This window comes from Heterocephalus glaber, unplaced genomic scaffold (assembly GCF_053883595.1).
Source record: "Heterocephalus glaber isolate CG9 unplaced genomic scaffold, H.glaber_assembly_v1.0 deba00001761, whole genome shotgun sequence".
Classification (NCBI taxonomy): Eukaryota; Metazoa; Chordata; class Mammalia; order Rodentia; family Bathyergidae; genus Heterocephalus; species Heterocephalus glaber.
The window spans coordinates 4098198-4122767 of NW_028258458.1; the positions used below are offsets into that span (position 1 = coordinate 4098198).

General features: G+C 46.8%; 2 protein-coding genes across 2 annotated transcripts in view; one reads left to right on the plus strand and one right to left on the minus strand.

Annotated features, from left to right (window-relative positions):
- Nucleotides 1-3504: 3504 nt before the first annotated feature.
- On the minus strand, nt 3505-21909 carry LOC147821145 (vomeronasal type-2 receptor 116-like; the record flags this gene model as incomplete). The annotated part of the gene is made up of 2 exons (XM_087201998.1): nt 3505-7740; nt 21726-21909. Coding segments are annotated over 2 exons (1107 nt in total), but the record flags the coding sequence as incomplete, so codon positions are not given.
- LOC106007638 (zinc finger protein 433-like) overlaps nt 21909-24570 on the plus strand; it is a 28340-nt gene continuing 25678 nt past the window's right edge. Inside the window, exons 1-2 of the mRNA XM_013068696.3 lie at nt 21909-22210; nt 22618-22699. Of these exons, the coding sequence (XP_012924150.1) occupies nt 22664-22699 (36 nt within the window). The 5' untranslated portion in view covers nt 21909-22210; nt 22618-22663. The remainder of the gene's footprint in view (nt 22211-22617; nt 22700-24570) is intronic.

The window sequence follows — 24570 nt, forward strand, 5'->3', positions numbered from 1 at the left end:
CCCTTATTTTATTTCGAGACAGTCTTACTGAGTTGCCCAGGCTGGCCTCAGACTTCGAATTCTCCTGCCTCAGCCTCCTGAGTAGCTGGGCTTGTGGGTGTGCGCCACCACAATCAGCAACACAAGTATTTTCATGTTAGATAACTCGTCACGCATCCTGGGCTGACTGGCTACCCCCAAAAGGCCACCCACCCAAATCCTGACCCCGGGTGTTGCATGAATTTGTCGGGGACCAGGAAAGAACGTGTGCTGCCGAGTTGAGGGGGCCGACAGTGCAAGGAGCCGGGGTGGCGGGGCGAGTGGCCGAGTTTATGGGGTGAGCAGTGCCGCCCGGGCGGGGCAGCAGCGGGAGGGTCCGGAGAGGCTTCGAGCGCCTTGGGTCCCGCGAGGGGTGGGGGGGTGGGGGGGGATGTCGGTGGGCGCTGTCCAGGTGCTGAACTTGTGAGCCCCTCTGAGCAGGCAGGCGGCCTGGAGCTCCGCCCTGGAGCCGCCTCAGTTGGTGGGGGGCGGGGGTGGGCGGGGCTGGGATGACCTTCCAGGCCCCCCACTGACATGAGAAGGGGCGACCGGTCCCAGGGCCCTTCTGGCTCTGGCTGACTGGAGGAGCCCAGGGCAGTGACCAGGTGCGGCCCGGACTCGGGGCTGCCGGTGACCCCCCACCTGCTACCATTGCTAATCGAGCGCCGGGTCGCTAAGGTCACCCGGGGCGTGGGGCCTGCATGGGAAAGGCGGGGAGGGAGGGGACCGGGCTGGGCCGGGGAGCCAGTACCCCTCCCCGTGACGTGCGCCGGCGCTCAGGGCTTCCCCGGGCACAGACGTCCTTCCCGCGGGACCTCCCCAAGTGCCCTTGGATCCTCTCCGCGCTGTCGCTGTCGGGGCCTCCCCTCCAGAGACCCTGGCTGTCGGGTGGGCGTGGTGCCCACGGCTCACAGACACGGGACACAGGACTGATGCGTGGCGACCGCGTCCCCGGCTGCAGGTGCCGCCGCGCAGGGGTCACCAGGGACGCGGCGGCCTCCTGTTCCTTCCCGGCTGGGGGGGCAGGTGTGCCCGCCCACTTTCACTTACACACGACCCTGACGATCACACCCACCCACGCCCTCACGCACCTCACACAAGCGCCTGCTCATTCTTTCTCACCCGCGTTTCACACTTGCAGGCGCATGCGCCCACCCACTCGCCCGCCTCCCGCACGCAATCACGCGGCCCGCTGGCACACGCGTCCCCGCCTGCGTCCCGCACACGGAGAACCAGGGCGCCCCCCGTGCCGTGTCCCTCCTGGTCCCCGACTCTGTGCACCAGGCGGCTGGCTGACACCCACAGCTATGCGGGGCCCAGAAGCCGGCCGACCCCGTAGGAGCTCAGGCCGCTGTAGGAGCCACGCCTGGCCACAGCCCCCGAGGACCGCCCTGCCCGCTCGGTCGCCCGCCGAGGTGAAATGACAGCCCCTGCCCCGGGCTCGGAGGACGATGTGGAGGGCGGGCCGGAGCCTCGGAGCCCGCAGGCCTGGGCCGGGTGGAGGCGGCGAGCCATGGGGACACTTGGTGAGCAGGGCTCCCGGCCCCAGGGTTTCCTGAGCGTTTACACTGCTTACATGGGCTGGAGCTCAGAACTGTATCTTAGGGTGTCTTTACTGTCTTTCTGGTTTTTGTTCTTTTTCCCTTATTAAGTACACTGCTAGGCTGGAAACACAAGTCAGAAAGACTGAACTGAAGTAGCCTCTGGGCACCGGAGGGAGAAATTAAAAGTACCAGAATGGACGAAGAGCCACAGCTGCCCGGAAGTAGACCACAGAGGCCTCCGAGCGCGGGTCGCACCGACTTCCTGGTGATTCGGTGGCCGGGAACCAGGCGAGGGCCGCGCGCGCGCCCCCTGGCGGCTCCACGGAGCACCTGCAGCGCGCCGCCACTCCGTCCTGCAGGGAGCGCCATGGCCGCGTCACGGTGGCAACCTCTCCCAGCCGGTGACCGCGTGCCTAGCAGGCAAACTGCTCCTACCCCGCCGAGCCCCTGCCCACGGGTGCCGGGGCCCCACTTCGGGCGCCCCAGGCTACATCTTGGGTCTTGTAATTACAGAGAGCGGAAGTTATACAAAGGCGCCTGTACTAGGACCTGATTTTGCACAGTGCTAACTGCACCTCCGCCGTGCCGCATTGCTTTGGCCGGAGACACTGAGGGGGAACAGGCCGGGCTGGTTTGGGGGTGCCCAGCGGGGGGCGCTGTGGGGACAGCGCGAGGCAGGGCCGGGGGCCACGGCGGGCCCTGGGGAAGTGGCAGCGAGGCACAGACCGGAGAGGCCCACATCCGTTAGGCACCCGGGGGTTCTTTTTTTGGTTTTTTTTGGTACCGGGGATCGAACTTGGGACCTTACTCTTGTACGGCAAGCGGGGCACCACTGAGCTAAATCCCCCGCCCCAGACGGTTCTTTCTTGACCAACGCAGTGGGCCCTCCCTACACGCACAGCCCCGGGCCGCTCACGTAGAGAAGCCCTTGTCGCGCCTAGGGTCCCCAGCACGGGCCCCGTCTCGCTGTGCTCCCAGCGCGACACAGTGCCGAGCGCAAACAGCCGCAGGTGAACGGCACACGCTTTCCAGGCGCTGTGGTCGGGCCACGGCCGGGAAGGCTGTGCCCCTGCCTGGGGAGCTCTCTCCCACGTCCAGGGTTCATTGCAAACAAAAGACTTCAGCCAAATTAATTATGGACGAGTAAAAATCCCTAAAACATTTAGGACAACCATGATTTAAAAAAAAAATTCAGGTCTAAATTGCCCGACCTTAAAGAACAAGGCCAGTATAATTGAATATTATAGTAATGGATAAATTGGCCATAAATTGTCAATGACAATTATTTCTCAGCTGCCACATATAAACATGGTTTTTCAAATAAGCTTTAAAGGCAAAAGGGGCAGAAAGATGAAACATTAAAAGCTCATATATAAACTACCGGTAGGTTTTAGTTTTCGAAAAGAACAAAAAAGATAGGCTGTTATTATTTTCCAAATAAGGACTGCCAAGTATCTTTTCTTCCTGAAGAAATTACTAAGAAATATACCCAATCACTAAGTAGCTGCACATTAAATCATTCTGTTCTGACGCTTGCATGGAGTCCAGTGTAATTAGATCACTTCATAAAAGGGAGATTCTCATGCGGAATGATTTAAGTAACTCACTGATTCTAATTTGGTTGTCGTGGGAGGAGACCCAGGGATCAAAATGTTTTAAACTGCATTTTGCTGGGGATTTAGCTCAGTGGTTCCGCCACCTGCCTCACAAGTGCAAGGTCCCAAGTTCGATCCCCGGTACCAAAATAAAGAAATAAATAAAATTAATGCAAACAAAAGAAAAAAACAAAAATTATTAAAAAAAAATAAAAATAAATAAACTCTGCATTTTAATATTTAACAAAGACTCAGAACCACTGAGTCAACTAATTTTGAAATAAGATAAATGGAAAATTGGGGAGGAGGGTTTATGTGTGTAATTCACAAATCAAATACCCACTGTATATTTAGTGTGTGCTTAATTTTATTTATGAACCATCCATTTATAAGATGAAAAGCTCTTCATTTTTCGTTACACTAGACCACGATTGTACAGCTTTGCCACTGAGTTTTCCTGTTGTCAAGATTTAAATTCTGAGGTGCAGTATGAGAACTGCACTCATGAAAACAAAACAGCTGCTGCTCATGTGCAACAGCCCCAAGCAAGACTACTGCATTTGGCTCCTTAAGTGACCCTTATTTTGAGAATTATAAACAGGTAAAAAAAACCCCACATAAAGAACAGATGGTGGATTAGTGTAGAAAAAATTTAGCTTACTCAATTTACTGTTTCAACACCAAAAATTTAACTTGGGTGAAAGTTCTGAAACAGTCGAGACATTGAACTAGGAAGCTATAGCTTTTGATAAAATGTTGATACACCCTGAAAAGCTACTGTAGCTGTAGCTATACTAAAATAAGACTTTCACGGTTAACTTCCCCTGTAGTGTGAGAATAAAGCACAACAACAACCTCTAATAATTTTACAATTAAATTAAGCCAGTAACTCTTCTATTACTTTGCTCTCAACATTTTAAAGACATCAATTAATTTTGAAGATATACAATTTAAGAACAGGATCCCATCAATAACAACCCCATTTTGTGGTGGATGAAAGACACATTCAACTATGCAATCCAGTGTTCAGTACCTAAATGATAAATAACAATGCTGACTGACCTTTGCTCTGAAAAATCACTGAAAACCAAGATGATACTGTGAGACTCACAAACATGCAAAGATAAACATTTCTATTTTTCCTGAAGAAATGTTACAAAATGCCCACTTTTTTGTAGGATTGATTTTTATGTCACATTCTTTATATTTTTCAATCCATCATCTTCTCTTTAGCATCTGTCATCTAAATGTATTTTAAAGTACAGATATTCCTGTAAGTTGTGACTGGAGATGAACTTTAACTCTTTAATTTCAGCTTTTAAGAAGATCTCAGTCATAGCCATATCTAGTTGCTGCCTTTTAGTAAAATAGTGACATTTGGTGGACAAGTGACAGAATCTTTCACAGTTTCCATCTGACTTGTAAACAAGTTTTCATTGCTGAATCCAGCTCATTTTGTGGGGACGTGGTGCTGCACACTTGTGATCCCAGCACTTGGGAGGCTGAAGCAGGCCAGCCTAGGATACATAGTTCAAGACTGGTTTGAACTACATGATGAGACCCTGACTCAAAAAACAAACAAACAAGTCCAACTCATTTTGACAGTATGCAGATTCTTTTTTATTTTTACTTTTTTGAGGCAGGGTCTCTCTTTGTAGTTCAGGCTGGCCCTGAACTCACTGTGTAGCCCAGGATGGTCTCAAACTCACGGCGATCCTCCTGCCTCGGCCTCCCAGCTGCTGGGATTTCAGGTGTGGGCCACCATGCCCGGCTCAGTGTGCAGATTCCTACACTGCCTTATAACTTTGGTACATCTTAGTGTAACCTCTCCTTCCTATTTAAATCCACTTCCTTTTGAGCTTATAAAATGCACAGCTCTTGAGTCTCGTGAGGTTAAAGGTGTCACTTGCTCTTCCTTGCTTCTGTGGTATCCCACCACTGACAATTGGCTCCTTTCTACACGTGGAGGAGTTGAAACCTGAGAACCAGATCTAAATACGAATGAACACTGAAGAAAATTTGCAAAGATGACATCTAGAATTATTTTACATTCCTAATTTAAGATATATTTTTGAATATAAGAGATATGATCAGTAATAAATCACATCCTCTTGCCTCATTGCTCAACTATGAAAGAATGCAGTTTGGCAATGCTGATTTCAGTGTTTAAACACTTATGAGTCAGTATCAATGTATGCCCATTGCACATTATATTTCAATTCTTCATCTCTGCAGAGCTCTGTTTCACCCTAGGTTATGCATGTTAGGTGTCCATTCAAAGTATAAAACGCAGCAGTGTCATCCCATCATTACTGGAACGTCTGCAGGTCTCAGCAAGGGCTGTTGGGTCACATGGGTGGATGACCTTGTGCTGCATTGTGTCACATGGCCTCAGTTCCTCTCACGGGGACACCAGACAGGTGAACAATGGCCCACTACCAAATGATGTTACTTTGACTAGGGATCGGAGGATGTTATCCTAATAAACATTATTAGCAGATCCTAAAAATATTCAGGAATAAATATGACAAGAACAGTTATTGCATGGATTTTTTTTTTTTTAGTACCGGGGATCGAACTTGGGACCTTGCACTTGCAAGGCAGGTGGCGGGACCACTGAGCTAAATCCCTGGCCATGAATGGATATTATTTATATATGCATGTAATGTGCAAAAAAGGATATGAATATATAGACACGTGTCTCACATTACAAAAGATTATTCAACAAGGATAAATGGCAGGGTATATTGGTTTGTGGAGAGAAAATTCCGCTACTCCACTTTAAAAAGTTACCTCCAAAGTTAATGGGTAAATTCAATACCCTGTTTTCTTAAAGTCAGAGTATAACAAGCTATGTCTAGAAGTCTGAACATCATATATCAGAGAAGTTCTGCAAGACTAGCTTCAGGAGTGTAGCACAAGGCAAATGTGAGAAGCAGAAGTAAACAGCTATAAAGACACACTATTGCTGGGGATGTAGCTCAGTGGCACCACACCTGCCTCGAAAGTGCAAGGTCCTGAGTTCGATCTCCAGTATGGCAAAAACAAAACAAAACAAAAAACCATACTATTACAGGCATATTAAATGCCTGATATGTTCTGAAGAGAATAAAAACCATAGGAAAATGCATTAGCTGATTGAAAAGTATTGATTTTTAGATAAAATTATATTAAAATTAGTAAAAGTAATCTAGAAATTTAAGAGGAAGACAAAAGAAAAGTGAATAATTAAAAAACTGGACACAGGGGGCTGGGGATTTAGCTCAGTGGTACAGTACCTGCCTCACAAGTGCAAGGCCCTGAATTCGATCCCCAGGACCAAAAAAAAAAAAAAAAAAAAAGATTTAACAGAATAAAGAAATCCAGAAGAAAATTCAAATTTAAAAGGTATTAGTGATTGGAAGACTATTAGAGAAAGAAGTCATTGTCATTTATATAAACCTCATATTTCAATCTGTGACTAGAAAAATAGTACAGATTTATCTCAGACTCTTTATGTATTTTAGGAAAAAAATTTTTTAACTTAATAAGTGGGCCAGGGATTTAGCTCAGTGGCATTGTTGCCTGCCTTGCAAGCACAAGGTCCTGAGTTTGAGCCCCGGTATAAACAAAATGAAACAAAACAAAACAAAACCCAAAACAAAAAAACCCCCACCAAACTTAATAAGGCTTCTTTCTCCCAGAATGTGTTTTATCCCTGAACTCTTGCAGAGAATTCCTCTCTGGCCTCAGCAAAATAATGTAGCACTTGGGGCCAAAGATGCAGCCCGGCAGCCCCGCACTGGAGGCCAAGATGGAAAAGACCTCCATGGCCACCATGACCTTCCCCTTGGTGCTGTGGTACACAGGGAGGAAGGTGACCCACACACTGCAGAACACCAGCATGCTGAAGGTCAGGAACTTGGCTTCATTGAAGGTGTCAGGCAGGTTCCTGGCCAGGAAAGCCACAGTGAAGCTCAGCAGGGCCAGGGAGCCCAGGTATCCCAGGACACAGTAGAAGGCAGTGAGGGAGCCCATGTTGCACACGATGATGATGTGGCCATGTTCAGAGTGTGCATCTGTGTCAATGTAGGGTGGATTTGTTCCCATCCAGACTCCACAGAGAGTGAGTTGGATCAGGGAGCAGATGAGGATGATGTAGTTTGGTGCTCCTGACACCAGCAACTGCCTCATCCTTCTGCCTGGAGCAGTGACCTTAAAGGCCAACACCACCGTGATAGTCTTGGCCAAGACAGTGGAAACAGCCACAGTGAACACAACTCCAAATGTGGTCTGCTGGAGGATGCAGGTGGCTGTGTTGGGCTGGCCAGTGAAGAGCAAGGAGCAGAGGAAACAGCAGGTGAGGGAGATGAGCAGGGTGTAACTGAGGGCCAGGTTGTTGGCCTTGACAATGGGAGTGCCTCGGTGCTTCACAAAGAGCCCAAGAACAGCAGCTGTGAGGAGAGTGAGAGTCAGGGCAGTGCCAGCCAGAGCCTTCCCCAAGGGGACTTCATAAGCCAGGAAAGTCACAGATTTTTGGAGGCAGTGGTTTCTCTGGGTGTTGGTATACTCATGATCTGGACACACTATGCACTGCTTTGCATCTATTGAGAAATACAAATGTTCATCAGCTCAGGTTTAATGTTTCTCCCTTATTTACAGAGCCTCACAAATGTTCATTTCCCTGATTTTGCTGAATTATTCTCATATCCATAGTGTTTTTTCTAGATTCTAATAGAAAATATATATATATTATATATGTTTTTTCCCAATTAATAATGCCTATCTTCTTTATGTTGTATGGAATACATTTTCTTTATTAACCTAGAATATTCATAAGAACTATTTTCTTTTTTCTTTTTTTTTTTTTTGAACTGCTAGACTTTTATTTCCCTAGAACATCAGGGCTGGTATAAATTATTTTCCAGAAATGAGGTTTCCTTTTTTTCTCATTGTCTGTTTTCAAGTTTTAGAGAACTAAATTTGCATTTGTTAAAATCAAAACATAGGAAAGATGTTCTTCACAAATAATCGTGATCAAGTATGTGTTCAAAGACAGCAGGATAAAAGGGCTTTTTCACTAACATTCTGCATCGTACTGTACCGTTGTTCAATAGGAATGAGCTCCTGTCGTTCGCTAAATGAGTGAGTAGTGGGGAAGGGGATACGTTGGGGATTCCAGACCTGGTAACAGGAGCATTCTCTGGGCAAACCACAGGCAGGGGCCCCTGTGCTGGAACCGTGCGTGAGGTGTTGTAGCCTGGAGCTACTCAGCCGGGAGCAGCTGCAGCCCCAGCCAAAGCTCCCTCGTCAGTTCCTTGTCCTCTGCCTCCAACCGCCCTTCCGCGCTGCTGCAGACACAGCTGTATCCACAACACCTTTTGCCTGAAGAATAATCTCCTTTTTCTTATTATTTGGTGTACTGGGTCCAGGAAACAGCTTCTCCAGAGCAGCTAAAGCTGCACTTGCCTCTGCCACTTTCTCACTTGGACCTGTGGCTCTGAACTTCTGTCATCCACTTCTACATCCACTTCAAATCACTTGTCGTGGCTTCCACCAGCCTCTGGGACGGGTTCCCACTTGATAGCTCGTCTTTTCCCCGGAGCTCCATTACAGCCTTTTTGCACATTGCTGTGAGGACAGGGAGGGCCCTGCATTCCTACCTGGAAGCTTCTGGAGGTTTCAGCTACAGAATTCCCAATATCATTGCTTGACTCTGAAGGCACTGTTTCATTTTTGCTTTCATTATCTGACTTTCATGGGAGCCCATTCATTCCATATCTGCATCAAAGCCTGTTGGGCATCATTGCCTGGAATACCTTCCCTGCTACGTAAAGTTTGGCAGTTTTCTTGGATGCTCCTGAGGCTTCGCGTGCTGTGCCACCCACATCTATGGACACCGTGAAGACCGAAGCATTGTCCTGGCCATGTTTAAAGCAAATGTGGAAGAACAGAAAACAGAGCAAGCCGCTTTCTCTTCCACTTGACACAGCCGTGGGCCCTGCGGTGGTCGTGGTCGGGGAGGCGCCTGCTGCTCCCCTGAGGGGCCCGGCTGGGGGTGTGGAGAGCCAGCTCTCTCCAGCGGAGCTGGGGATCCTCCCTGAGCTAGGGAGCCCCGCCTCGGCTCTCCTCGGATCCCCTAGGAGAGGACAGCCAAGCCAGGGAGCCACACTTCCACCCTACTCTTTGGACCAGTCCTGGGATGGGGACGGCCAGTCCCGAGCCCTGCTCCACAGCTGATTCTCCATCTGCAAGTCTGCTTATTTCACTTCATTTCATTTCCTGTTATGAGATGGGGTTCTCACCATGTGGGCTAGGCTGGTCTTGAACTCTGAGTTTCAAGGAATCTTCCTGCCTCAGCCTCTGGAGTAGCCAGGACTACAGATGCATGCCAGCAAGCCCACCACTACTTTATTCTTTTGTTTGTTTTTTTATTTTTTGGTTTGGTTTGGTTTGGAGACAGAGTCTCACCGTGTAGTTCAGGCTGGCCTTGAACTCACCATTACAGCCCAGGCTGGCCTCGAGCTCATGGTGATCCTCCTGCCTCAGCCTCCCGAGTGCCGGGATTGCTTTATTCTCATCTGAATCGAATGTGTGTTATTTCTCAGTGACTCCAGAAGCCAAAGGTGAGGGCTGCTGTGACCAGCACACCTGGCAAGACCTCTAGGGCTGGCAGGGTCGGCAGGAGGAAGCGAGAGTTCTGAGGTCAACCCTAGCACCGTTTCCATTTCTGACACTCTCATTTCAGAATGTGTGTGCAGGATGGGTGAAGAGAGCCACAGAAAAACCAGCCTGGGATGGGCAAATCTCAGTGCCAAAGGCGTGAACTATCTGGCCGGGCACCGCATCAGTAGCAAAGGAAGTCTCGTTGCTTAGTAAGTGCGGACTGACCTCCTTCCACCTCCCTCCTGCAGGCCACGGTTAGGTGTTTCTGATGCTCTCGTAACTTGGAAAGCCTCTTGCCAACACTGCTGCACACAGAATTATTCTGAGTCACCAAGGAGCTCAGGATGAAGCAGGTGCAGAGGAGGGAGAGAGACAGCGCAGCCGAAGCCCAGACCTCTGCCCACAGCCGCTGCGGGCCTCTCCCTGTCACCCACGGGACACGGGTGCAGCCAGGATCCCACCGGAAACTGCGGCGACTGTTTACTGTCCCCTGCAGCCGACCTCCCAGTGCCACCGCGTCCCGGGGCAGCCACGCCGGCGGCTCATCCTTGACTCTGCAGCGGGATGCGCAGAATGGGTTTTCAGGTCCCGGGGGAATCCGGTCTAGGCTCTGCGCGCCTGCGCACTCCCTAGGGAATCCACCCCTGTCCGCGGGTTTCATCCTTGTAGCTTGGTGCAGAGCGCACCTCTTGGCCCAGCTACTCCGGAGGCTGAGGCAGGAAGATCGACTCCGTCTGCGCGTTGGAGGCCAGCCCGGGCAGCACAGCAAGCGTATTGCACATTGCTCGCGTTTGGGAAGAACTTAGACCATCTCAGCCTGGGAGGTGAGCCAGGGTCCGCTCGCTTGGGGATGGAGGTAACAGAGAGGAGCTGCGGACCGGAGGCGTCCGGCTCCCTCCCACCCAGGCTCGGCTGGCGCTGCCTGTCCTCCTCTACTGCCTGCAGGCCCAGGCCTGAGTGTTAGGGCTCGGCGGCAGGGGCGACAGCTCTGGCTGCTGTGGGGCCATTTTCAATTTTTATGAAAACCTTCAAGATGTATCTATTTAAAACCATTTGTAAGAGTTAGCAAGAAAACTCGTTCAGTACCAGCACCTATTCAGAAATCACAGCGATGTACTAAGCTCTAGGAACATAAAAGCTGTGCTACCTGTGCTCCCTGGCTGCCATGATGTGAGCAGTTTTCTCCAGTGTGCCTGTCCACTGTGACTTCCAGGAAAGTATGGGCTGAAACTTCTAAAAATGTGAGCCAAAATAAAACACTCCAATAATCAGATAAACATGGTGGCAAGAAAGAAGAGAGTCCCCCATGGCAGCAGGAAATCTTGGCCATAGAGGAGGTGGCATAGGTACTGGAGACCCTGAAACTTGCCAGAGCTGCATTTGCCATGGCTGAATTCATGTTTGTGGATTCCACACCCTGTCTGAGGCGAGGCCCATTCTGTGTTTTGTTCCCATTCACACAGAGGAGCACAAGGACAGGATGTTAGAGGAAAGCAATGAATCACTTATAAATTTAAATGCATTAGGATTATCTCACCCTTCACAATACAAAAAAGGCCAGGAGAGCTTGAGTGGAAGTGTTTTAAGCCCTGAAAGAAAGCAATTTTCCACCAAGATTGATATATCCTGCAAAACAAACTTTCAAAACTGATGGTGAAGTAAGGTCTTTCCACAATAAAGAGTAAAGTAAGAAGCCACACTGTAAATATTCTCAAGGGTATCCTAGAAAAAGACAATGAAATCAGCAATGCCAAATTTATAATAGAATGAATACATCAGGCTGTGTGAACAAGAAAGCAGAGGGCAAAAAGGAAATCAGCAACAGGAAAATAAAGCAATGACAGGAATGAATAAATACCTTTCAGCATTAACTCTCAATTTGAATAGTGTCTATTCCCCAGTTAAATAACATGGGTTGGCAAAATGGATCAAGAATCAAAACACAGTGGTATATTGTTTAAAAGAAATTCAGACCAAAAATCAAAGTATGGAACACAATATTCCATGCAACCAAAATAAAAAAAAAGGAGTAGTTATCCTGTTTTCAAAGTGGACTTACTTCAAGCCAAGCAGGAAAAGAAGGTCACTACATGATGTTTAAGGGAACAATTTGACAGAACTCTTTCTGCAATTATACTCTTTCTAGCTATTATAAACCTATATGCACCAAAGTCTATTGTAAAACTTCATAATACAAACAATACTAGGCATAAAAGATCAAATGAACATCAAGATAATTACAATGAAAAAAAGACAATTATAATGGAAACCTGGATTCCACAGTTCACAAATCAACTAGACAAAAAATCAACAAAAAAAATCAAAATTGAACCATATCTTTTAAAAAATGGACTTAAAAGATATCTAAAGAATGTTCATTTAATAACAAGAGAATACACAATCTTTTTAGCAGCACATGGAACTTTCTGCAAAGCAGACTATGTACCAGGCCAGAAGCACACGAAAGTAAATGCAAAAGAATCAAACTTGTCCTATACATACTATCAGATCATACATAGCACAAGAAACCTAGAAATCAATGAAAAAAGAAATCACTGACATTATACAAAACATGAAAACTAAAGAATACAATCTTTAATAATCAATGGGTCACAGAAGAAATTAGTTCCTAGAATGAAGTGATAATCCCAGTGCAACACACCAGAATTTATGGGACACAATGAAGCAGTCCTGCCAGGGAAGTTCACAGCTGGGAATGCCCAGAACAGGAAAAGAGAAAAACTCCAAATAAATAACCTAATGACACAAATTGGGGTCCTGGTAGAAAAAGAAAAACCTAAATCAAAACCTCAAACAAAGAAGAAAATTATAAAGATAAAAGTAGAAATTAATCAAATTAGGAGTAAATAACAAGACAAAGAAATCATAGTTAAATAGCAAGTTTAAAAAAATACACAGAAGAGACAAACCCTTAGTGAATCTTACTAAAAAACAAAGAAGATACACAATTAAATAAGATGAGAAATCACAACTGACACTGCCAAGATTCAGAAGATCATTAGTATCCACTTTGAAAATTTTTACTCCAAACAATTGTAGAACTTATAAGAAATGAATAGATTCCTGGCTACATATGAACTACTGAAACTGAAAAATTAAAAAAAAACCCTTAAATAATACAATAACAGGCAATGAAATCGAGGCAATAATTAAAAAAAACCTATCACCTAAAAAAGCCAAGGAGCCAATTGTTCACTCCTAATTCTACAAGAACTTCAGAGTAGATCAACACTTATAGTACACAAGCACTTTAATAAAACTGAAATGGAAGGAATACTGTCAAACACAGTTCCTGGAAGCAAGCATTACCCTGATTCCAAAACAGAAAAGTACTCAACCATAAAGGAGACCACAGGCCAATTTCTTTAAAAAACAATGCACATAAACTCTCAATAAGACACTGGCAAACAGAATGCAACAAGGTATGAAAAGAATCAGATATCACCACCAATTAAGATTCGTTCCAGGGATGCAAGGATGTTTCAACATTTACAGAAGAAAGGAAAAACAATCACATGATCACCTCAGTAGACATAGAAAAAGCCCCTGACAAATTCAACAACCACTCATGATAAAAAGGAAAATCAGTATAGAAAGACGTCTCCATGTCATGAAAGTGATTTATGATAAACATACTGCCAACATCATATTAAATGGGTGAAAACTGCAAGGTTTTCATTTAAATTAGAAACAAGACAAGGATGTCCACTGTCACTGGTCCTGTTCAGTATAGTACTCAGAACATAAGCCAGAACAACCAGGTAAGAGAAAGAAATAAAAGAAATAAAGGAGGGAAGGGAAACTAGTACAACCACTATGAAAATCTGTGTGGAGATTCCTAAAAAACTAAAAACAGAAATTCCGTTTGACCTAGGTCTTCCCTTTCTAGGCATTTTCCTGGAAGAGTTAAAGACATCATAATATATATATATATATATATATATACACACATTTTTTTTTTTTTTTTTGGTACTGGGGATTGAACTTGGGACCTTGTGCTTTCAAGGCAGGCTCCGAAACCACTGAGCTAAATCCCTGGCCCCCGTAGACATCATATTATAGAGATGCATGCACACCCATGTTTATAGCAGCCCAACTCATAACACTTAAATCTTAGAAGTTGTCTATATGTTCATCAACAGATAAATGGATAAAGAAAATGTAGTATTTAGCTGGGTGTGGTGGCGCATGCCTGTAATCTCAGCAGTCTTGAGGCTGAGGAGGATGGCCATGAGTTCAAGGACAGCTTGGGCTACATAGTAACTTTAAGACCAGCCTGAACTACAGAGAGAGACCCTGTCTCAAAAAAAAATTAAGAAAGGAAAAGATATTGTGGTATGTATGTATGTATGTATTTATTTATTTATTTTTTGGTACCAGGGATGTAACTCAGGACCTTGCGCTTGCAAGGCAGGCACCAGAACCACTGAGCTAAATCCCTGGCCCTGAAATTGTGGTATTTATTTATGTATTTATTTATTTTTTGGTACTGGGGATTGAACTCAGGACCTTGCCCTTCCAAGGCAGGCGCCAGAACCACTGAGCTAAATCCCCAGCCCTGAAATTGTGGTATTTAAACAGAATGGAGTACTTTTCTATCAGAAAGGAAAAACTTGAGTCATCTGTAGGAAATTGACTACAGTTTCAGAACAAAATGGGAAATGACATAAGTTAGACACAAAAGTTTAAATAGTTTTTCTTATGTGAGAAACCCAAGATATTAATAAAGGGCAAAATAAAAGACAATAAGAAGTAGAGAGATATTTTGGACCTGAAAGAAAGCAAGAGATAGAGGGAGTGAGAAGAAAGAGGATGAGAAGGGAAAAAGAATTAAGAAATCTATGTACATGTAACAACTGTTCATGAGGGGTGTAATCACTATGTACTGCAAATACATAGTAATAAAAAACAGAGGAGCAGGGGATTTAGCTCAGTGGTTCCACCGCCTGCCTCGCAAGCCCAAGGTCCCGACTTCGATTGCTGGTACCAAAAAAACGCAAAAAACAAAAACCCAAATAGAACGAACAAATGTTAACCCGCCCTCATTTAAAAATATTTCTTATTCATGAATGTTTCAGGAGTTAGATGTAGAAGTAGGGTTTTAATACTTATATGCAGCTATCACTAAATGTAATTATCAATTTATTAATTTATCTGAATTTTATACTCACACTACTATCATTTGAAAATAATATCAATTGTATGTATTTCCAATAAATGTTTGTCTTTTGTTCCTTGAAAATATTGTACTGGCCAGGACTGTAAGTGTGTTCCTTAGTGGGGGTCTTATTCATAATTATGTTCTCATTCTTGCTTTCAATATTAAATAGCAAAATGTGATGATTTCTTTAGGGTTCAGTAAGGACTATTTGTGAACTAAGATTCCTCTTAGTCTTAATTCTTTTTTTTTTTTTTTTTTGGTACCAGGGATTGAACTCGGGTCCTTGCGCTTGCAAGGCAGGTGGCAAAACCACTGAGCTAAATCCCTGGCCCCTTAGTCTTAATTCTTCAAAAACTTTTGGGATTATTTTGTAAATCATAATGTGTTTGATTTTATTATATTTTTCTTCCATCATTGAGATTATTTCTATTTTTCCCAAAAACCAAATGTACTGAATTATGTCTTAAAAATCAACCTTTGTCATTATATGAGCTCCCAGGAATATATATATCCGATTTTCTGGATTAGTATGGGTAATATAAGAAAGGAGAATTTGTACACAATTTGTCACTTCTGGGTGCGCAAGATAGCCCACAGCACATGCATGCTCTCTTCGCCAGGTGTTTCAGAAACAACTGGAGTTTTGGAGAGATGTCTTCCTCTTTGACTCAACCTTTCAGGCCCCATCAGGGACTTCCTCCATTTACTTCCTGACTCACTTGGCCTGATCTGTGCTCTGCAAGAAATCCTTGGCTTTTCTGAGGGCCTAGGCTGAAATCTGTCTTCTCACTGGCACTACCCAGGTGTGCCATAGCTTCCCTTGTCACTCAGAAGTGGAGTTCCAGATCACTGGCCAATCGGCAGCACTGTACTAGCCATCCAATTGTGAGGGGAGACAGAGGTATCTGGTTCCATCCAATGTTCTTCTATAGTCAACCATGACCTCCTTTGTAGAATATCACCACAGGTGCACAAGTCTTTGACAGTCCCACCAGAATTTCCCCACTCCCCCTATCTAACTGCTATTCTGCTTGTGTAACCTCACCTGCTGTTTGCCTACCAATGATAGAAACTGCCATAGAATACAAAAGTGAAAGCAAAATCCCATTCCAGGCTCTCGAGACAGGAGTCCCTTGCTGAGCCGCTGGTAATAAAGCTGCTTTTTGCTCCTACTCCACGTCTTAGTGCTCTGTCCAGTAACCTGACTCTTTCCTTCTTCATTTGGCAAGCCAGCCGGGAGGCTTTGGAGTCTGACACAACCCCTCGTGGTGGATTTCCTCCCTCACAGGTGGAGCAGGGGGGCTTGGCTGCTGGATGGTGAACTCCTGCTGAGCACACACTGACAGAATATTTCCTGTCACATGGGAGGTCTCTCTTCACTGCAGGCTGAGGAACCCCAGCTGGCTATCTGAAGAGGGCTCACACAGAGAGGACTAAGTGGCATTTGACGGACATCTGACTCACGGTAATGTCAGGGGGCCCCACTTTAGAAAGGAGATCTGGAAAAGGATCTCCAAAGAGAACTGATCACCCTCGGTGTTCCCCACTAGCTGCTGGAGTGCAGAGAAACTGGAACACTTAAATCTGCTGCCCCTGGAAGGCTGGAGTCTGGTTGGACTACTTGAGTGAGCGTGTGTGTGGGTGAATGTGACAGACAACTCACTCCAAACTCCAGTTTGGGTGAACAGGACTGAGGTGAGTGCAGAGTCCTGAACCACAGGTCCAAGGCCACCTCACATGGATTAGGGCAGCACTTTGGTGACAGTTAGGATCACTGGCCTGCCGATACTAAGAGGGGCCTGAAATAGCTCTGTGAGGAGACTGGCCAGTGACAGATGAAGCAATCGGTATCCTGTTGTCTCTCTCTGTGGGAGGTGGAACTATGGGCAGGAATCAGGGTAAGAATACTCCACTGGAAATTATGATCAAACACTTCAAGAAGGGATTTAATGGAGATCATGGTCAGAAGCTTACTCCTGGGAAACTCAGGACCTTTTGTGAGGTGGGTTGGCCATCCTTTCACATTGGTTGACCCCCACAGAGGTCTTCAGAGAAGTCCTTGATCCAGGAGATGTAGCATGTCATGACGGGGAATCCTGGGCACCGAGATCAGCTCCCCTATGTGGACTCATGGTTGCAATTAGTTCTTTGCCTATCCCTTGGCTGAGAAAGCCCCTTTCCTAATCCCTACACCCTCCTAGGACTGCTGCTAGCCTCAGATTTCACCTGCAAAGATGTTTTCTTTTCCATCCGATTGGCCCCTGAAAGCCAGCCACTCTTTGCTTTCCAAGGGATATCACCTGACACTGGACAGCACATGGACTTGGCTGTCCCAAGACTTCAAAAATTCCCCAACCACCTTCAGAGAGGCATTGACCCAAGACTTCCAATCATTCCTGGCACAGAATTTAGGGTGTACCTTGTTGCAATATGTTGATGACCTTCTTCTAGGACACAAAACCTATGAAGACTGCATAAAAGGTACAGAGGAACTGCTTGGGCACTTATGCTGGAAAGGATATAAGATGTCCCAAAAAAGGGCACAACTGTGCTGCACAGAGGTAAAATATCTAGGATTTTATCTGTGCAAGGGAGAAAGAAAATTAGGGACAGCCAGGAAGGCAGTGATACAGAATATGCCAGAACCCAAGACCCAGAGACAATTACGAGAATCCTTGGGAGCCTCAGGTTTCTGTAGGATATGGCTCCCAAACTACACCATCTTAGCTATGAAGGTACAAAAGGGGAAGAGAAGATCCCTTAAACTGTGAAAATGAGCAACAGACTACCTTCAAGTTCCTAAAGGAGAAGCTCCAAGAGGCTCTGGCACTAGGCCTCCCTGACCTGAACAAGCCTTTCACCTTCTACATGACCAAATGAAAACAGACCATGGTGGTTCTTGCCCCGACTCTTGGTTCCTGGGAGAGACAAGTGGCCTACGTGTCCAAACAACTATAGACAGTGACACTGTAGTGGCCTCCTTGTCTGAAGGCTCTGGATGCAACTGCTCTAACCAAAGAGGCTGACCAACTGACTCTAGGCCAGAACATGTGAGTGCGAGTCCCCCATGCTATGGTCACCTTTATGAATGCTACAAGTCACCCACTGGCTTACCAACTTGTGTCTGACCCAATATCAGAGTTTGGTTTGTGGGATCCCTCAAATCAGGGTGGAAATTTCTAACAACCCAAACCCAACCACCCTTCTCCAAACGGATGAGCCTCTACATGACTGTGAAGAGGCCAAAGAACAGGTCTACTTCAGCTGGCCAGACCTGAATGACCAACCTCTTCAGCAGCCAGACCTAGAGCTCTTCTTCTACGTGGGAGCAGCCATGTAGATGAGACAGTTACTCAACTCTTACCTTAGAAAAGGTCATGGAATCCCGACCATTGCCACAAGGGACTTTGACAGAGGGGTGAACTGATTGCCCTAACCCATGCATTAAGAGTTGGGAAGAGGAAACAGACTAAATGTCTATATAGACTCGAAATACACCTTCCTAATCTTGCATGTACATGGGGCCCTCTACAGAGACAGGGGCCTGCTCACTGCAGGAGGTGAAGAGATTAAGCACCCCTAGGACATACTCCAGCTTCTAGAGGCAGTCTGGGCTCCTAGGGAAGTCACCATCTTCCACTGTAAAGGATATCAAAGGGGAAAGTCCAAGAAAAATTAAGCAACAACAGGGCACACCAAGAAGCCAAGGCCACGAGTCTGACAGCAGAAGGCATACTTCTCCCTTTGGTTCCCTAGAACAACCCCTATCTCCCCCAGCACCAAAATATATCCCATAGGAAATCCAGGGGCAACATCAAACGGGGAAAATAAGGGACCAGATGGATGGAACTGGCTCTCAGATGATCTGCTTATAGTACCCCTCCACCTAGGACCTTGGTTAGTCCAGGCTCTGCATGACACCACCCAGCTTGGGAGGGAAAAATTAGAAACTTTGCTTGGCCTCCACTTCTATGCCCCTCAGATGATGGCCCTGATAAAACAAATCACCCAGCATTGTGCTGTCTGTGCCCAATGCAATCCCAAGATGGCACTGGGGATCCCAGCACAGATCAGAAGACAAGGGCAGTGCCTTTTGAAGACTTCCAGCTCTCTTCACCCCTTTGCTCTGGGTAACTCAGTTTGAGTAAAAGATTGCCCTAAGGAGAGTCTCAAACCCAGATGGGAGGGGCCACTAATAGTCATTCTGACCACCCCCATAGCAGTTCAAGTAGGAGTCCCCATGTGGACCTACCACAATCGAGGGAAGAAGGCAGTGACCCCTGAATGGAGATGTACCAGGGACCCTCGCCACAACACCAAAATCATCCTGATTCGAAAGGGACCCTCATTGGCCTCCCCCTCCAAACGCGGGTCCTCCTCTTCCTCACACCAGGGACAGTGCTCTTGAGATTGCTGAGGCCAGAGGGACAGCCAACAAGAATGATGACTGCTACCCTTGCGTATGGGTCACCTGGACAGGGAACTCTATCACGACAACCTATTATTCTTGTTTTTCCACACCTATTATTTTCCACACCTATTCTCGTATTGGGGAAGTTGTTAGGACCTGTGCCCACAACCTGACTATATATGAGATCTGAAGCTGAGGGATGATACCACCCTCTGCTTAAGCCCCAAAATAGGAAGAACCTAGGAGTTCAAACTCATGACTATGTCTGGTCATGGGGAGAGATTAGGACCCATGAGAAGTAAAACCAAGAGATTAAGGCCTAGTGAGAGGGTAAACTTGTATTTTGATGCCTTCACAGTCATTAATTCTGCTGCTGAGAGAAACACTGTCCACACAGCATGGGGAGGTCTAGGATGGGAGAGGGAATATAGTCAGGATGATAAATATATGTGCCCCTGGAGTGATGGCATGTCTGGCTGTACTACTGTCGGCCTATTCAGTTGTCCATATTGGTCATGCATTAAATGGACAACTGGGCAGCTGGAGTCTCCCTAAAAGAAAAGAATACCTCCTCCACTCTGTGGTTCTGGGGCCTGCAACCCACTCTCCCTAAATATTTTAAACCCCCAAGACCCAAACTGGGAGAAGGGAGAAGACTTCGGACTTCCATCCTTTGGATGGACGGGGTGATAACTCAGGGGTTCTGATCTGCATCAGAAGGGTCACCTACATGCCTAACCCCTCCAGCTCCCAGGCCTTCCTCTGATTTATGAGAAGATGCCAACCCTTACCAAAAATTCCCTCTGGGACCCAAAACCTCTTCATGGGTTCAGCACACTTGCTGAACGTCACCTTGTACTGTGTGGGGAGGAACCCTGATGGGAGACCAGTGGCCACTGGAGGCCAGGGAATGGGACTCCCCTGAGGAAGGTCCCAGAAGGAACCCCCTTCTGGGGAAGGTTGAGGACAGGGACATAAAACCCTCCCTGAAGGGAAGCAACCCATGGATCCTAAAGACTGGCAATATCAGGAGGCATGCCTCACCAAAGGGGTAAAAACTTCCAGGTTCAGGTAGGGGAACTAATTTGTCTAGGGCAGATTCTACAATGAGATCAATGGAAATACAGAATGGTGGGGAAACTTGGTCCAGTGTCCTGACTTGAGCCCCAGCTGGGAAAACCTCATTGGTCAGCCTGAAAGGGCTGCACTGGGTATGTGGGAACAGGGTTTATGGCCAAGTCCCACCTAATTGGGTAGAAGGCTGTATCTTAGGAACTGTCAAACTGTCCTTCCTCCTGGCCATGCGCTGTGAAGAAAGGAGCATATCTATAGGTGTTGGAAAGATGATGAGCGGCCCCCAGAGAGCATAATCCAGTATTATGGACCAGACACCTGGGCCGAGGGTGGGATGCACGGATATCAGACTCACATGCTAAATAGAATAATTAAGTTACAGGCTGTATTAGAAATTATAACCAATGAAACTGCCCGAGCACTAAATCTCCCAGCCAAACAGCAGATGAAATTTCCCCATGCTTGAAGGACCCTAGTTAGCAGGACAGACTCCATATTGCTGCTTGACCCTGCCTGCCCTTTAGATGAACTCAGAAGGAGGAAGCTTAGAAACCTCCTCCCCTTAGAAAGTCTCTTTAGAAATAACAATTAATCAACTATTGTTTTACAAATGTTCTAGCAGCAGGACGTTCCGCTTCTGTACCTTTTGCTTGCTTTGCTAGTTCTATCCCATAGGGGTCCTAGAAACTGCTGGCCTCAAAGGTGTATAAAACAGGTTTGTGTCCCCCGAGTCGGGGCTCGAGTCCGAGGCTCGGCTCAGGTCCCAGCCGGTAATAAACTCCGGTGTGGATTTAATATCGGTCTCTGGTTGGTTCTTTCTCGCTGGGTCTAACAATGGTAAAAATCAGAACTGCTTGGCTCCCGACTACCTCCCTGCTAAGGTGGGAGGAGTTAGTGGGAAGCTCAATCTAGCTGTTGCCTCCACATAGATGATCAGGGACAGATAATAGAAGAAATCACTAGAAAAATGCAAGAAATAGTCCATGTGCTTGTCCAGACCTGGAAGGGCTGGAATTCAAGGGAAATGTTCAGTGGATGATTCACAGCACTTGAGATTCAAAACATTAATGGGAAGAATCATTGTTATCACTGGGGCCTGTTTAATCATCCCTTGCCTACTACCTAGAGCAACAAGAGCGACAAACACCGTGACTCAAGCCACTGCCACCGTGGACCAAAGAACCCCCGCGTGGACCCCCGAGTGCCTGGGCTGGGGTACCGGCGGATGGGAGAGCGCGTCAGGATTAATCGGATACCTGGGGTCAATGTAAGAGCCTCGAGGGGGGATGAGAGAGGAAGCTGAGGCCTCGGCTCCGTGCAGGGCACTCCCGTGGTCACCCACACCGGCTCTGGACAATCAGCACAACAGCACAGCGGTCTGGAAAGTCCCGTCAGAATCGCCCGGTCCCGCCGACCTCGCCTGCTGCTCGCCCGCCAGTGCTAGAAAGCTCCGTAGATACACAAGAGTATAAAAGTGAAACTAAAGTCCTGTTCGGGGCTCTCGCGGAGACAGGAGTCCCTCGCTGAGCCGCAATCCAGCGCTTTCAGCGCCTGCTCCCTGTCCGAGCGCCCCGAACCGCAGCCTACCCCTTCCCGCCGCAGTCGGAAGCGCAGTTGAATAGAGGCGTGCGGCGTGGCAAATCTCGCGCGATCTCCTTCCGTCCCGCGCGGAGCTTGTGTTGCTAGGTCCGCGTCGCACAGGCGCGTCCGTCGGGAGGAGCGGGCCTGGGCTCCGGGAACGGTGAGTGCCCGGCTGGGGCCCGGAACGTCGGGCTCAGAGCGGACGGGCTGCCCGCGGGGCCCCGCTCCGACCTCTGCGGGCAGCGCGGGGTGGGGCGGAAACGGAGTCGGACGCGAGTTGGGGCGTTTCGAGCGGGAATCGAGAGCTGAAGTGAGGGCCGGCCACCGGGGGCGCCGCTGACGCTTCCGCCTTCGCAGCGCGGGCGGGGGGCGAGGTGCTGCGGCAGGCTGCGGGCGCCCTGCCGCCCCGCGCCGGTGAGCTGGGGGCGAGAGCTGCCACAGGGGCCGCAGCTCGGCCGCTTGGGAGTCTGAGGATCCGATGGACAAGAAGAGACCTTCGCGTTTCGCCTGTTGTGACAGCTTCTTCGGGTCCGTGTGTGATAAAATATATTTGGTCTTTGTCCCCAGTCCCTGGCACTGAGGTCCCGAAACCTGGGGATTTCCCGGTTGACAGATGGAGTGGCCAGTCGTTCAGGACAGCCCCAGACAGGTAAGAGTGAGTCGGTCCTGCTGAAGCGCCTCAGTGAACACTTGATCTGGCGCTCTGGACTGGCTCCTGCAGCGGGAGCTTGGAGGGACCGATCCCTGAGCTTTGGCGTCTCTGCTCACTCTGCGCGCTGTCCTGAGTTGTTAGGACCCATTTGGTGTCGGAGGCTTGGTTGGTTTCAGCAAACACCACACATTTCGGGTCAGCAGTGATTTGAGAAAAGACTCCGGCAGCCAGCCCCCTAGACTGTCTGAAAAGTGTTCAGAGTGGGGTCCTAGAGGGAGATAGCTGTGTACGGTGTATGTGTGCTCCTAAAATTCTTGGCTTCTCAGGTTTCATCACACACTACCTAGGTGTGAGCCAGTCTTTGCTACCTCCTTGCTAGTAGAAAGTTCTCCAGGGATGGGGTTATGTTTATAATCCTACTGTTGTTTCTGGATCTTTTTGTTTGTTTGTTCGTTCTGTTTTTTTTTTCTTTTTATGGATTCAGGGAATCGAACTCAGGACCTTTGCACTTGTCAGGCAGGTGTGGCACCGCTGAGCTACATCCCTGGCCCTATCCTACTGTATTCTGAAGAGTGAGTGAAGCAGGCTGCGTCCTCAAGCTGCTTTTCTTTCCTTTCCTTAGTAGAATCTTGTTGCTATGAAGTCTGCATATGCATTCAAGGATTTTATTTCATGATTTGAGCATAAGATTGTGATTTTTCTCGTTTGGAATTTGAGTGCATGCAGTGGTAAGACCTGAAGATTCCAAGAGAATTATTTGTTTATACTGTTTTTTTTAAGCAAAACATTTATTGGCACTTTTTGACATGCATAATAATAACATTCATCATAGGGAATGTGTACCTGTACATGATATATTTTGCTTTCTTTCCCCCATATCCCCCCTCCCTCCAACCCCTCTTCCTGTCCTCATATACAAAAGGTTTCTTTCCATTTTTCCTTCTATTTTCTCTTTTTTTTTCTTGTGCAATACTAAGTTTAAATAAGTGCATATGTGTGCTTCATGGTATTGCCACACAGATGAGTACACTGGCCATGATTGTGTGTGGTGTGTTTCCCTGGTGTAATACACCTCTGCACCCAGAGCTGACTGTAGGGTTTTCTTTTTTTAAAAAAAATTCTTTTATTGGTACATTTTAGGCATACAACACAATTACATTTCTCATTGGGAATTGTACCTTTATATAATGCATCTTGGTTCTTATTTTTTCCTCATTCCTAGCCCTCCCTTCACCCCCTCCACCCTTCCCTATTTACAAAGACTTTATTTCCATTTTTTCCATTTCTCATCATTTTTCCTTTCCCTTCTTTCCTTTCCCCTGCCCCTCCCACTTCCCCTATACCTTTGAACTTTTTCTTCTTATTTCGCATTATCGAATATTCATTCTAATCATTGGTACATTATAGGTATACAATATAATGACATTCATCATTGGAAATTTGCACCTTTACATAATCTCTCTTGGATCTTATTTTTCACCCTTGCCCATCCCTCCCTTCAACCCTCCATCCCTCCCTATTTACAAAGACTTTGTTTCCATTTTTCCATTTTCACATATTAATTTCATTCCCTTCTTTCCTTTCCCCTGCCCCTCCCACTTCCCCTTCCCCTTCCCCTTCACCCCTTTTCTTCCTATTTCACATTATCTATTGTACCTTTTAGTCCTTATTTACATTTTCAGTTTCTCACACTAGAGAAACTATTCTGTATTTATACATGCATGTCCTATTTATTTCACTTAAGAGTATTACCTCCATGTGCATCCATTTAGCTATAAATTTCTCTAATTTCTCATTTTTTATGACTGAGTAGTACTCCATTTTGTAAAAAAACACATTTTCTTGATCCATTCTCCAGTTGATGGGCA